Source organism: Perca flavescens, chromosome 7 (genome assembly GCF_004354835.1).
Source record: "Perca flavescens isolate YP-PL-M2 chromosome 7, PFLA_1.0, whole genome shotgun sequence".
NCBI lineage: Eukaryota > Metazoa > Chordata > Actinopteri > Perciformes > Percidae > Perca > Perca flavescens.
This window is the reverse complement of record NC_041337.1, coordinates 1,109,342-1,121,906: the sequence shown is the minus strand read 5'-3', so window position 1 is coordinate 1,121,906 and position 12,565 is coordinate 1,109,342. Positions and strand designations below refer to the sequence as shown.

Here is a 12,565-nt window from a genome sequence, read left to right as displayed (position 1 = left end):
ACCTACTGTCTATGGCATTGACATATGGATGTGAGTTGCGCATGTGCGCGACAGCCGGCTTCTTTTGACAGCTAGCTACGGCTACACCACTTGGACAAACCACACGCGATGAGATTTGCTGATGATGTAACGTTATACAGTCTATATAATAAGCCGTTCTTATTCCTGTTGTAGTTGTCATATATATATATATATATATATATATATATATATATATATATATATATATATATATATATATATATATATATATATATATATATATATATATATAAGGCTACCAACCATAGATCGATTTGAAGACACCAACATCCAACAGGGGGCGACTATTCATGGTGGCGACGTAAACACTAGAAAGAGATATTTCTCCTTCCGGGTCGGCTTCTCTTCCTTTCCCTGTCGGCCATTTGTCGCATACGGTGTGTTTCCATCGAGCTCTCTTCTTAAAAACGCTTAAAATTCACATTCTGTCCCTACATAACTGTCATTTTCTTACACTTTGTCAAAGTTAAGGTGACTATGTAGTCGTAGGTGGCCTTTGGTTGGTGTTTAGGGCAGAAATGATGTGTAAATATCAGACGTTGGTCGAGTGTGTGAGCAGCCACATGCGGCCCGCTCCGTGTGCTAACTGGTGCTAGCTAGCTAGCTGGCTAACTGCCCGCGCCGACTTTTCTAATGGCTGGTTTTCTGTTGATTGTCTTTTGTTTCAGATTTGTAACCGACCGCGTGGACAACCTGTAAACATGCAGAACGACGCTGGTGAATTTGTGGACCTTTACGTCCCACGTAAATGGTGAGTACAAGTCACGGTGACGTTACTAATAACCAAGTTATATAACACTGAAATACTCTTAATAACGTAAGTCTTATTTGAGACAGCTTGGCTATAACCGTAACCCAGACACCTGTTAAACAGGTGGTTTAGCAGGTTCATAATTAAAGACATTGTATGGGGAATTTGGGACGCTACACTGCACCTTTACCGAGGTTTACTCCTCGACGCCGCGGGTTCGACTCCGACCCGCGTGTCATTTCCACCTCCCTCTCTCCTTTCACGTCTTCAGCTGTCCTGTTAAATAAAGGCCCAAAAGTAATCTTAAAGTCTATTACTTACATGGTTATGTAAGTAATAACAGCTAAATTAAAGTAGGCTACTTAAAGTATGTAAAATGTTCCCTCTTCTGATATTTGTGGGTTAATATTCCTGCTGCATTAATGTGTGTTGCATTTTACTGGGGCTGTTCTAAAACGCTTAATGTGAAAAGGCTTAACATGGTTTAATGTACCTAAACAATGATTACCAAATTTCTCTCTCACATTGCTCCTCATAACTACTGAAAACTGTCAAAATATCAAACCCAAAGTCTTAATATTTGTTATTATTACAGTTTTCAGTGGTTATGAGAGAAATTTGGTGATCATTGTTTAGGTCAATTAAATAGGGTTGGGTACCTTTTGCGTCTGAACCAATATCAGTACAGATACAAAACTGCCCTGTCGCATATACGGGCTAGCGCCATATATGGAAAACTGTCACGACCAGTCGAGCGACAAACGCTGTGCTTGAGCTACATTACTGGTTGCACGGCGTTCGACTGGTGGTGGCTGTTTTCCCCAAGATGGCACCTGCCTGTAGACGTGAACGCTACTGTCTTTTTATAAACTTGTCTTTAAGTTCTCAATGCTTTGGTTTACATGTAGTGAGTTACATTTTTAAAAAGTGCAGTTTTCTACTGATATTTTTCTGTCAGCCACGCTACCAAGCCACGGCCGAGCAACATGTGTCGCTGCCACGTGTAGTTACGTTTTCTAAGAGGTGCACGTCAGGCTACGGCGGAGACGGTCTGTGGGGGTGCGCCGTCTATTCTATGCTCAACCATAAAACAGCCTTAAAGGAAAATGCCGACTTATTGGGAATGTAGCTTATTCACCGTAACCCCCAGAGTAAGACAAGTCCATACCCTTCTCATCTCAGTGCGTGCTGTAAGGCTGTCTGACGGCTCCAGCAGCATCAGGCCATCACAGAACATGCAGGTGAATGGTTCCAGTAATCCTACTGCTCCGAATAAGTGACAAAATAACGCCAACATGTTCCTATTTACATGTTGTGATTTAGAGTCACAGCGTGTACAAAAAACAACGTAACATGACACACAGCCGTCTTCTAACTGTAAACAAATCGGGAACTATATTCTCAGGCGGAAGAATATAATAATAATAATATAATATATAGTACTTGGGCGGAGTGATATGCTCGCAGCAAGCCTGTCTGAGAATATAGTTCCCGGTTTGTTTACTGTTAGAAGATGGCTGTGTCTCATGTTACGTTGTTTTTTGTACACACTGTGACTCTACAAATCACAACATGTAAATAGGAACATGTTGCCGTTATTTTGTCACTTATTGGAGCAGTAGGCTAGATGGAACCAGTTACCTGCAGGATCTGTGCTGGGCTAAGCTAATGCTGGAACCATCAGACAGCGTTACAGCACGCACAGAGATGAGAAGGGTATGTATGGACTTGTCTTATTCTGGGGGTTTACGGTGAATAAGCTAAATTCCCAATAAGTTGGCGTGTTCCTGTTAGGGTTAGGTGCTTTTAAGTCTACGTTGGAGGCTTAAAACGCCATCAAGCAGCTTTGTTATACAGAGTATCAGTGTGAATGATGGTGACATTTCATTCACATGAATATTAATGTTGTATGTGTGTATTGCAGCTCTGCTAGCAACAGAATCATCGGAGCCAAGGACCACGCCTCTGTCCAGATCAATATTGCTGAGGTAACTGGAACATGTCACTGTTAACGCTTTCAAGCGTGTGAAACCAGTGTCTATATTGAGCTTCTACTCATGGTTGTTGTTTTTATATTGGCTAAATAGATACCAAAGACTTTGTATCGAACCACAACAATATCTGTATTAATATCTTGGTGTTTTGGGTAGAAACTTCTATTGAACATTGTTTTTTTTTTTTTTTTTTTTTCTTCATTCAGCTAAAGTAAGCCAAATCATGGTGTTGTAGATTAACTATAATGTACCACATTGGCCTGAATACATTGAACTTTTAGTTAGACGTTAAACATTACACCTAAACTAGCTGGAGAGGTGCCAGTTCACCTCCTTGAGCAGGGCACTGAACCCTCCAGCTGCTCGGGGTGCCTTCATGGCCCCCCTGACATCTCTCCATTAGTGCGTGTACAGGTCCTGTGTTCTTTTTTCAATAAAGTGTCTTAATCTTAAACTCAGTCTGTTAGTCTAAGCCCCACTATTGTTGGTACAGTGGTGCTCAGAAGTTTACACACCCATGCTAAAGTTGACTAACCTGACTCCGCCAGATGGATTGCTTCGCATTTGCTCGGCATATCCATCTGGGAACTTTCCGTTGGAGAACTTTTGGGAAGGGGCGGAAATACTGGTTAGCTGATTGGATGAACTATCTGTCTATCACCTATGTTGGTGATAGATGGGCCAAATCAACCAATCAGATCCACGAAGCGTATGAAAATACAACCACAAGCCCGCCCCTGCTGCTGCAGGCAAAGCATAGCTCGTTAGCTCAGCATGCAAGCAACATGTCGGTAAAGGAGATTTGCCATTTGTGTAACGAGAATTTAGGAATAAAAGGCACCATTTCAGGTTCCTGGTCCATATTCCAAAAGAAGGATCCAAGAAAAAAAAAAAGCATTAGCGAGTGGCTAACAGAATTAGGGCTACCGCTGGCTGATAATACTGGTTAGCTGATTGGATAAACCATCAGTCTATCACCACCTAACCCACCTCAAAACCGCTGATTGGCCCGGTCGTTTGGCTAACGGCTCCAAATTTCAAGATGCCAGACTGATCTGCGAGTGGAAAACTGGAGCTCGCCAGATCAGGACTGTCTCACGAGGCTAAAAGTTGACTAAAAAGAGGAATTAAAAAATCATCTTTTTGAAGTTATCTTAATGTCTTAACAAAAAAATAAGGAAAAATCCATCCTTTAAGGACACCAAATTTCTTTGTGAATGAATAATGTATTGTAAATAAATAAATGTTCCTTTTTAAAATACAGGGGGCATAAGTCCGTACACCCCTATGTTAAATTCCCATAGAGGCAGGCAGATGTTTATTTGTAAAGGCCTGTTATTTCATGGATCCAGGATACTATGCATCCTGATAAAGTTCCCTTGGCCTTTGGAATTAAAATAGCCCCTGCCCCCCCCCCCCACATCATCACATACCCTTCACCATACCTAGAGATTGGCATGGTTGTATTTCAGTTAGCCTAATAGCTGTTTTGATTTGCATTGAGAGATGATCTTATGGAAAGTACCCCATGCCAGTCTCTAGGTATGGTGAAGGGTATGTGATGATGGGTGGGTATGGTGAAGGGTATGTGATGATGTGGTGGGGGTGGGCTATTTTAATTCCAAAGACCAAGGGAACTTCGTCAGGATGCATAGTATCCTGGATTCATGAAATAACTGGCCTTTACAAATAAACATCTACCTGCCTCTATGGGAATTTAACATAGGGGTGGACTGACTTATGCCCCCTGTATTTTAAGGAAGAACATTTATTTACGATACATTATTAATTCGCAAAGAAAATTGGTTGGACTCCATCAGTCACCACAAATAGAAATGGAATATGATTGGAATAGTTCTGTCAGCAATGAATAGACTCATGACAGGTGTAGTCAAGGAGCTATGGGAGGCAAAATGCCCCGGCTGTGCCCATCAACGTTGCTTGTTGAACAATTTATTACACATCCCATGTATGCAACAGGCTGCTGCTGGTGTCCTACTGTAACCTAGATTTACAGGCAGTCACTGGGATTTCTTTTCCAATGCACTTTATGTGATGTAAAAAAAATCTAAATGGCAAACTTTTGGACATGTCTACATGTGTGATAAAGCCTGTATACATTTAATCATTTTAAAAAAGTAAATCCTTTTTTGTGTGGCAACAGTTAGGCTGCAGATTGTTTTTGAGAAGTACCCAAAATATCACGCACCAGTAATATAGCTTTGACAGAGGAATTTCTAAATTATTTTTTTCCACAGAAAATTAGGCCCTATGTTCCCACATTTCTAGGACATTTTAAAAATTAGGTCTTGTGTTCCTACATTTCCCTTTATATTTAAGCCCTATCCTCCCACAAGAGTGGTTAGGGGGAAGACAATTGGACACAAATTTATGAAAAAGGTAATATGGGAACATAGGGCCTAATTTTGAACAAAAAATCGTAGAAATGTGGGAACATGGGGCCTAATTTTGAACAAAAAAAGAGCTGCAACCCGCCGAAACACCAGTGTGGTTGCCTTTTCGCGTGTCGGCACGTTTTTGTTGTTTGTCAATTATTCAAGATGCCAAATGGTTGTGAACCTAATTCGATGTCGGAGGATAAAGATTTTTTATTTATAAAAAAACCCCAAGATTGAACAGCAGTTGTTTGGACTTGAGATGTTCTCACGTGGTGTGCTCTGTCCTCTTGCAGGTTGACAAGGTGACCGGCCGCTTCAACGGTCAGTTCAAGACCTACGCTATCTGTGGCGCCATCCGCAGAATGGTAAGTCTCTGCTCAAGTGTCGCTCGCATTGCACGCTCACCGCCGTCTTCCAAACACAGGACGTGATCAGGAAGAGGAGTTTAGGAGAACGTTATCAGCAACCCAGACGGCTGGAGTAGGGAGGGTGCTCTGGCCTTGCCGTTTGGCGCCCCCTGCTGGTGTCATCCCCTCCACATGTTGGTCTCTAGTTCACATCTTTTAAAATCTGTAGAAAATATGGGTTGATGGCATCTTATTTCTGACTTTTTGTCTGAGGGTTCAACACAAACAGGGATTTGTAGTTAATATCAGCTGTACTTTCATAGTACAGAATAGTTTTTGTATCTGTGCAGTGTCTGTCACCCCTCCATTAAGAATGACTTGTGTTCCACTGCCTGCACTGGAAACCTGTCTGTCAGTGTGTGTGTCTGTGACCCTCTACTGGAAACATGCCTATGTCATGAGATTGGGTTCTAAATTCTGAAAGCTTTTGTCTGACTGTTTTTTGTGTTTCCCCCCCTCCCTACAGGGCGAGTCTGATGACTCTATCCTGAGGCTGGCAAGGGAGGATAGCATTGTCGCAAAGTAAGAACCTGTTCTCAAATGACAGAACTTTTGGACATGTCACTCATAACCCCAAGGCCGGCTTCACACTGGCTGCGTGGCGTTTCTGTAGCGTGTTTTACGTCTTTTCCCACCAGAAAGGTGTCTGTACACATGGATGTTTCCCATAAACATAAAGATAAATATAGACTGATCTGATTACAGCAAAGACAACGTCTGCAGTATTGACGGCAAAATAGGCTCCAGAATATGTGGTGCAACATTTTCTATTTCTAGCATGCACGCGTTTTCACCGGAGACGTGCGTGTCACTCAGGCAGTGTTCCCGCTCTAAGCTGTTAACGTGGGAGCCCAGGCACTATACTACAAGTGTGTACGTGAAGCAGACATCGTGACCTGTTCGTGTGAAGATGCCCTCTGTTAGTGAAGAGATCTTCTCTCTCCTGAGAGTAAACACTGCTGAGAGATAAAACATGCATCGGTTTATTTATTTAGACCCTATAATTTCACATTTTGATGGATGTTGTTGGTCAAAGTGTATCTTTTCAGGCAGGCTATTTTCTCAAGTTAAAATCAGTATCTGTTGATGATTTGGATTTGACAGTATCATCATTTGTCTCTCCTCTTCCCCTGTTTTTGTCTCACAGGAACTTCTAAGAGTGATGCCGGAGCAGTGGACACTTTGTCAAAATAAAATGAAAAAAACAAACTTTCTTTGCCCTTGTTGTCATTTCCTAATAACGAATGAAAGATGTTAATGGGTCAAGTGCTCCTTGCTTGCATAAAGTGCGTCGTCCCAGATAGATTGCTTCCCATTTGCTCGGCATATCCATCTGGGAACTTACCGTTGGAGAACTTTTGGAAATAGTTGGTGATAGACGGGCCAAATCAACCAATCAGATCAAACTCTTTCCAAAACCAGTCCGGAGAAGATCAAAAACATCTTCCTCTGAGAGTGTTTTTTTTTTTTTTTTGCTCTTCTTTCAATGAAGGAATACTAATCACAACAATCTATCACAACAATGTTTTTTTATCTTTTCCATACACATTTCTACTGTTATGCATTGCAGCAGGTCCTCAACGGCTGCGGTCATACTCTCCACCTTATGATTCAGTCTTTTACCCACGTATGTTACCACACCTCTGCTTCTATTCGCTCTGTTTTCATAATTCACTTCATAGCCATCGATCTCAAAATCCACACTCTGATATTGCTGTGATGTTGAAATGGTTATTGAATTGTCATAAATATTCTTTTATGCTATGAAAGTTGGCATATAGGCTTCTGCTGTTTAATAGAATGCACTGTATTGTCCCTGAGGGGGCTTATATTTTTTTTGTTGTTGATAGAAGTGGATAATTGGAAAGTTTTAAATACCATATCGGTGTAATAACTGCAGCTATTACTTATACTGCTAAGTAAGTTATTTTCAGGATCAATATTTTCTATGTCCTGCATTTTATGCTCTGTATATGCAAAGGTATCTAGCCCTGATCTAGATCAGTGGTTCCCAACTTTTTTTCCTTGGCGCCCCCCCTACTCATGTCTAAGAAAAGCTGAGCCCCCCGCCCGAAACCAAAGTTGAGATAACTCTCGAGATAGAGCCTTACTTTCTTTTTTGATACAGAGCAGTTATCAGCACTGTTATGTTTCTCCTCCATGTTTCATTCATAAAATAGTGATGCCGTGGCGGCAGGAAAAATGAAGATACAACAAAATATATAGTTTTCATACAGACTTTTGTATACATTAGATATTCTAGTGTATTATCATTTGTTTAACATGTGCAAAACAATTTTTTTTACCTCAACCTCAAACCAGATAAAGACTCGCGCCCCCCCTGTGATCTTTGCCGCCCCCCCTGGGGGTGCCCGGACCCCAGGTTGGGAACCACTGATCTAGATGAATGCTTATTTTCAGAAAATGTATTGTGTATCGTTGTTCCTAGCTACTGGGTGTAAAAGCAATTCCCTTATCATTTGTCTCATTTGGGATTTATCCAGCTCCTCTATAGGTCCCTAATGACTGTGTCTGGTTACATGTGAGCAATCAGATTTAAATCATTACAGGTACTGAAGGATCAACAGTTATCGCCTGAATCAGGACTCCATCTTCACCGGCTGATCCCAGCAGAGGGCAGCACGGGACAAGAAAAGGAATTGGTTCTTGCAAAATCAGAAATACCTGTTTCACACTTCACAGGGTGTAGCAGGGCATAACAGTGCGCCGAGCAGGACCACGGCGACAGCTGCAACCATGATTTAGGTGCCACCCTAATCCAAGGGAAACTGCAGGGCGAGAAACATTAAGGACTCCGGGCAATAAGCTCCCCTGAGCTAAATTGGTAACAAGCATTGTCAACGTGGGAATAACAGGGCGAGGTGAAGGCAGGGAGGTTCCAGTGGTGATTAGGCCAATCAGTGTGGAGCTGATGGTCCAGTGGTGTGTGAGAGCCGTTTCAGGGCATCTTTAACCCCGCACAGCTTCCGATGATAGCTGTCATTAACTGCTGCTTTACTGCTTTGTTCCCACAGTCTCTCTTTTTTTCCCTTCAGGTGAGTGACTTCGCAGATTAGATGTATGTCATCATCGCCTTCATCCCCTTCCCCCCCTCTTCCTCTCTTTCCCTGGCTTTCTCCCAGAAGGCCTGGTTGGATCGGGACCAAGATATGTGAATATGTGCTTTACCTCCCATTTGCCTCCACTAAAAACCACTCAAATGGCTCTTACACCATCCAGTTCACATACACTGACCTGTAAATCTGCACATCCAGCCAATAGAAACGGCTGCTCAGTGTACGAGAATCCACATCGGATGTGATTCTAGTTTGATCATGCCGTTTTGCACAATAATGCTCAGAAGAAGAAGAAAAAACTAAAGAAAAGATGCAGCAAAGCCTGTTGCCTTTCTCAAGCATTATGCAGATCATGATTGAACCCTTGGATAAGGATATGCTTGCAACACTATGTTCTAGGTCGGTGGTTCTCAACCTTTTCAAGTCGCGACCCCCCCAATATAATGAAGTTGGTGTTCGCGACCCCACCCCTCCACAATATACATTACCTCGACAGTAATGTAAAAAACATTCCCCAGTATAGAATATGTTATTTCATTTTTTTTCTCCCCAACCATCTGGCGATCCCCAGACATTTTCTTGCGACCCCAATGGGGGGTCCCGTCCCCCCAGGTTGAGAACCACTGTGCTAGGTAGCCAGCTCTCACCCTTCTCCCCTCTCTCTCTTTCTCTCTTTCAGGTGAAATGACAGACTCCATTGAGTGGGCTCTGCTGTTCAGCCTTTTAATTGCATCCCTTCCTGTTTATGGACAAATGACTAACTGGTAGCTGCCTCAAACTGTCTGGCGTGAGAAAAACTCTTGGCAAGATGCACTGGTGTGTGCGGAGACTCACAGAAGGAAAGAGTGTTTTCTTTTAAAAAACATGCTAAAAGGCCATATTGAAGTTGAAGTATGAATCTGAAAGATATGTAAAAAGACTTAAAGGACAATTCCGGCGCAAAATAACCCTAGGGGTTAATAACGTGTACCAAGTCAACCGTTCTCTGGGATCTGTTTTCATGCTAATCTAATGTGTCTCTAGCTTTAAACAAGCTACCGCAAAACCGCTGGTTAGCTGCTAACGCTAGCTTTCGGGGCACATGGTAAAACGTTATTTCTATACCACTAACAAGACTCAAAATATCACCACACTTCCAAGGTAGCATAGCTCGTTTTTCCAAGATGGCGTCCGCCTGTATAGTGAACAGTAAAGTCTTTATAAACTATAATTTTAATAAACTGTCTGTACACATAAGTTCTCAATGCTTGTGTTTACATGTAGGGACCCTCATTATGCTACCGTGGAAGTGTGGTGATATTTTGAGTGTTGTTAGTGGTATGAAAATAGCGTTTTACCATCTGCCCCAAAAGCTAGCCCCATGGCCCCAGCTGCCCAAATGGGTCTAAAGTGGGCTTGCACCCGGGATCCAACCATGCCTACCCAGATGGGCTTTAAATGGGCTCTGTAAGAGTCTTATGTGGGTCCTAACTGGGAAATTCATGCCAGACCCATTGGGACCCCACCTGCCCAAAGGGGTTTAAAGTGGGTTTGCACCAAGGATCCAGCCGTGGATGCCCAGATGGGCTTTAAAAGGGACCTATAAGGGTGTTTTGTGGGATCTTAACCTGGCAATTCATGTCAGACCCATTTGGGCCCCACCTGCCTAAAAAGCCTTTAAAATGGACTTGCACCCGGGATCCACACGGGGGCTAGCCGTGGATGCCCTGATGGGTTTTAAGTGGGACCTGTAAGGGTCTTATGTGGGTCTTTACTGGGTAATTCATGTCAGACCCATTTGGGCCACACCTGACTAAAGGGGTTTAAAGTGGGCTTGCACCAGGATTCAACTGTGAATGCCCCTATGGGCTTAAAGTGGGCTCTGTAAGGATCTTATGTGGGTCCTAACTGGGCAGTTCATGCAAGGCCTATCTAAGCCCAACCATGCCAAATGGTTTAAGGAAGCAATCTAAGAAAAACGAAGAATGAATATAAGTCCAAGATAAATAAAAGACACTTGACGCTTTGAACTGCAAGAAATATATTGTTAAATGAACAAAAATGATCTTTAAAAAGCAATTTAAATGTCACAACATACCAGTAAACAAATCATATATTTTTAAAAAAATCTCTGAAAAAACAGCTCTCCAAAGAAATACATTAATACAAAATTGTTACATCGAACAACAAACAATCTTTAAAAAACAATTTAAATGTCACAACATACCGGTACCTCTCCGTGAACCATCACCTTATCGTGGTGGAGAGGTTTGTGGGTCTCTGTGAACCTGAGGGCTGTGTTGTCTGGAGCTTTGTGCTCCTGGTAGGGTCTCCCAAGGCAAAGTGGTCTCAGGTGAGGGGCCAGACAAAGAATGGTTCAAAAACCCCAATGAAAAAGCTAAGCAGAGATGGAGTGACCCTGCCCGGAGGAAGCCGGGGCCCCGTCTGGAGCCAGGCCCAGACGGTGGGCTCGCCGGGCGGCGCCTGGTGGCGGGTTTGCCACGAGCCCGGCCGGGCACAGCCCGAACAAGCTACGTGGCAACTCCCCTCTCCATCCCATGGGCCCACCACCTGTGGGAGGAACCGTTGGGGTCGGGTGCGATGCCACATGGGTGGCAGTGAAGGTCAGGGGCCTCGACGGACCAGACCCGGGCAGCAGACGCTGGCTCTGGGGACGTGGAACGTCACCTCTCTGTGGGGGAAGGAGCCGGAACTGGTGCGGGAGGTGGAGCGCTACCGGTTAGATCTGGTGGGGCTTACCTCTACGCACAGTCTTGGTTCTGGAACCATACTCCTGGATAGGGGTTGGACTCTTTTCTTCTCCGGAGTTGCCCAGGGTGTGAGGCGCCGGGCGGGTGTGGGGATACTCACAAGCCCCCGGCGGAGCGCCACTGTGTTGGAGTTTACCCCGGTGGACGAGAGGGTCGCCTCCCTACGCCTGCGGGTTGTGGGGGGGAAAACTCTGACTGTTGTTTGTGCATATGCACCAAACAGGAGTTCGGAGTATTCGGCCTTCTTGGAGACCTTGACTGGAGTCCTGCATGGGGCTCCAGTGGGGGACTCCATTGTTCTGCTGGGGGACTTCAACGCACACGTGGGCAATGATGGAGACACCTGGAGAGGCGTGATTGGGAGGAACGGCCTCCATGATCTAAACCAGAGTGGTTGTTTGTTGTTGGACTTCTGTGCTAGTCATGGATTGTCTATAACGAACACCATGTTCGAACATAGGGATGCTATTAAGTGTACCTGGTACCAGAGCACCCTAGGGCAAGGTCAATGATCGATTTCATAATCGTTTCATCTGATCTGAGGCCGTATGTTTTGGACACTCGGGTGAAGAGAGGGGCAGAGCTGTCAACCGATCACCATCTGGTGGTGAGTTGGGTCAGAGGGTGGGGAAGACTCTGGACAGACCTGGTAAGCCCAAACGTGTAGTGCGGGTAAATTGGGAACGTCTGGAGGAGGCCCCTGTCCAACAGACTTTCAACTCACACCTCCGGCGGAGCTTTTCGTGCATCCCTGTGGAGGCTGGGGGCATTGAACCCGAGTGGACAATGTTCAAAGTTTCCATTGCTGAAGCTGCGGCGAGGAGCTGTGGTCTTAGGGTCTTAGGTGCCTCAAGGGGCGGTAACCCACGAACACCGTGGTGGACACACGGTGGTCAGGGAAGCCGTCCGACTGAAGAAGGAGTCTTTCCGGGATATGTTATCTCGGAGGACTCCGGAGGCAGTTGCAGGGTACCGAAGGGCCCGAAGGGCTGCAGCCTCTGCCGTGAAAGAGGCAAAGCAGCGGGTGTGGGAGAAGTTTGGAGAAGACATGGAGAAGGACTTTCGGTCGGCACCAAAGTGCTTCTGGAAAACTGTTCGCCACCTCAGGAGGGGGGCGGGGAACCATCCAAGCTGTGTACAGTAAG

The 12,565-nt window shown here is 44.4% G+C and overlaps 1 protein-coding gene across 1 annotated transcript; it reads left to right on the top strand.

Moving 5' to 3' along the window:
• The first annotated feature begins 313 nt into the window (after positions 1–313).
• rps21 (ribosomal protein S21) lies at positions 314–6,803 on the top strand. The gene is made up of 6 exons (XM_028583144.1): positions 314–419; positions 711–793; positions 2,718–2,781; positions 5,480–5,551; positions 6,060–6,115; positions 6,741–6,803. The coding sequence occupies exons 2-6, from the start codon at positions 744–746 to the stop codon at positions 6,748–6,750; spliced, it is 252 nt and encodes an 83-aa protein (XP_028438945.1). The 5' UTR covers positions 314–419; positions 711–743; the 3' UTR covers positions 6,751–6,803.
• Positions 6,804–12,565: the final 5,762 nt, after the last annotated feature.

Bases quoted from the DNA above. Each gene is read 5' to 3' on its own strand.
- rps21 (XM_028583144.1), top strand. From the start codon at position 744: ATGCAGAACGACGCTGGTGAATTTGTGGACCTTTACGTCCCACGTAAA. The intron at 794-2,717 runs GTGAGTACAAGT...TGTGTATTGCAG, and splicing joins CTTTACGTCCCACGTAAATG to CTCTGCTAGCAACAGAATCA. The intron at 5,552-6,059 runs GTAAGTCTCTGC...CCCTCCCTACAG, and splicing joins GTGGCGCCATCCGCAGAATG to GGCGAGTCTGATGACTCTAT.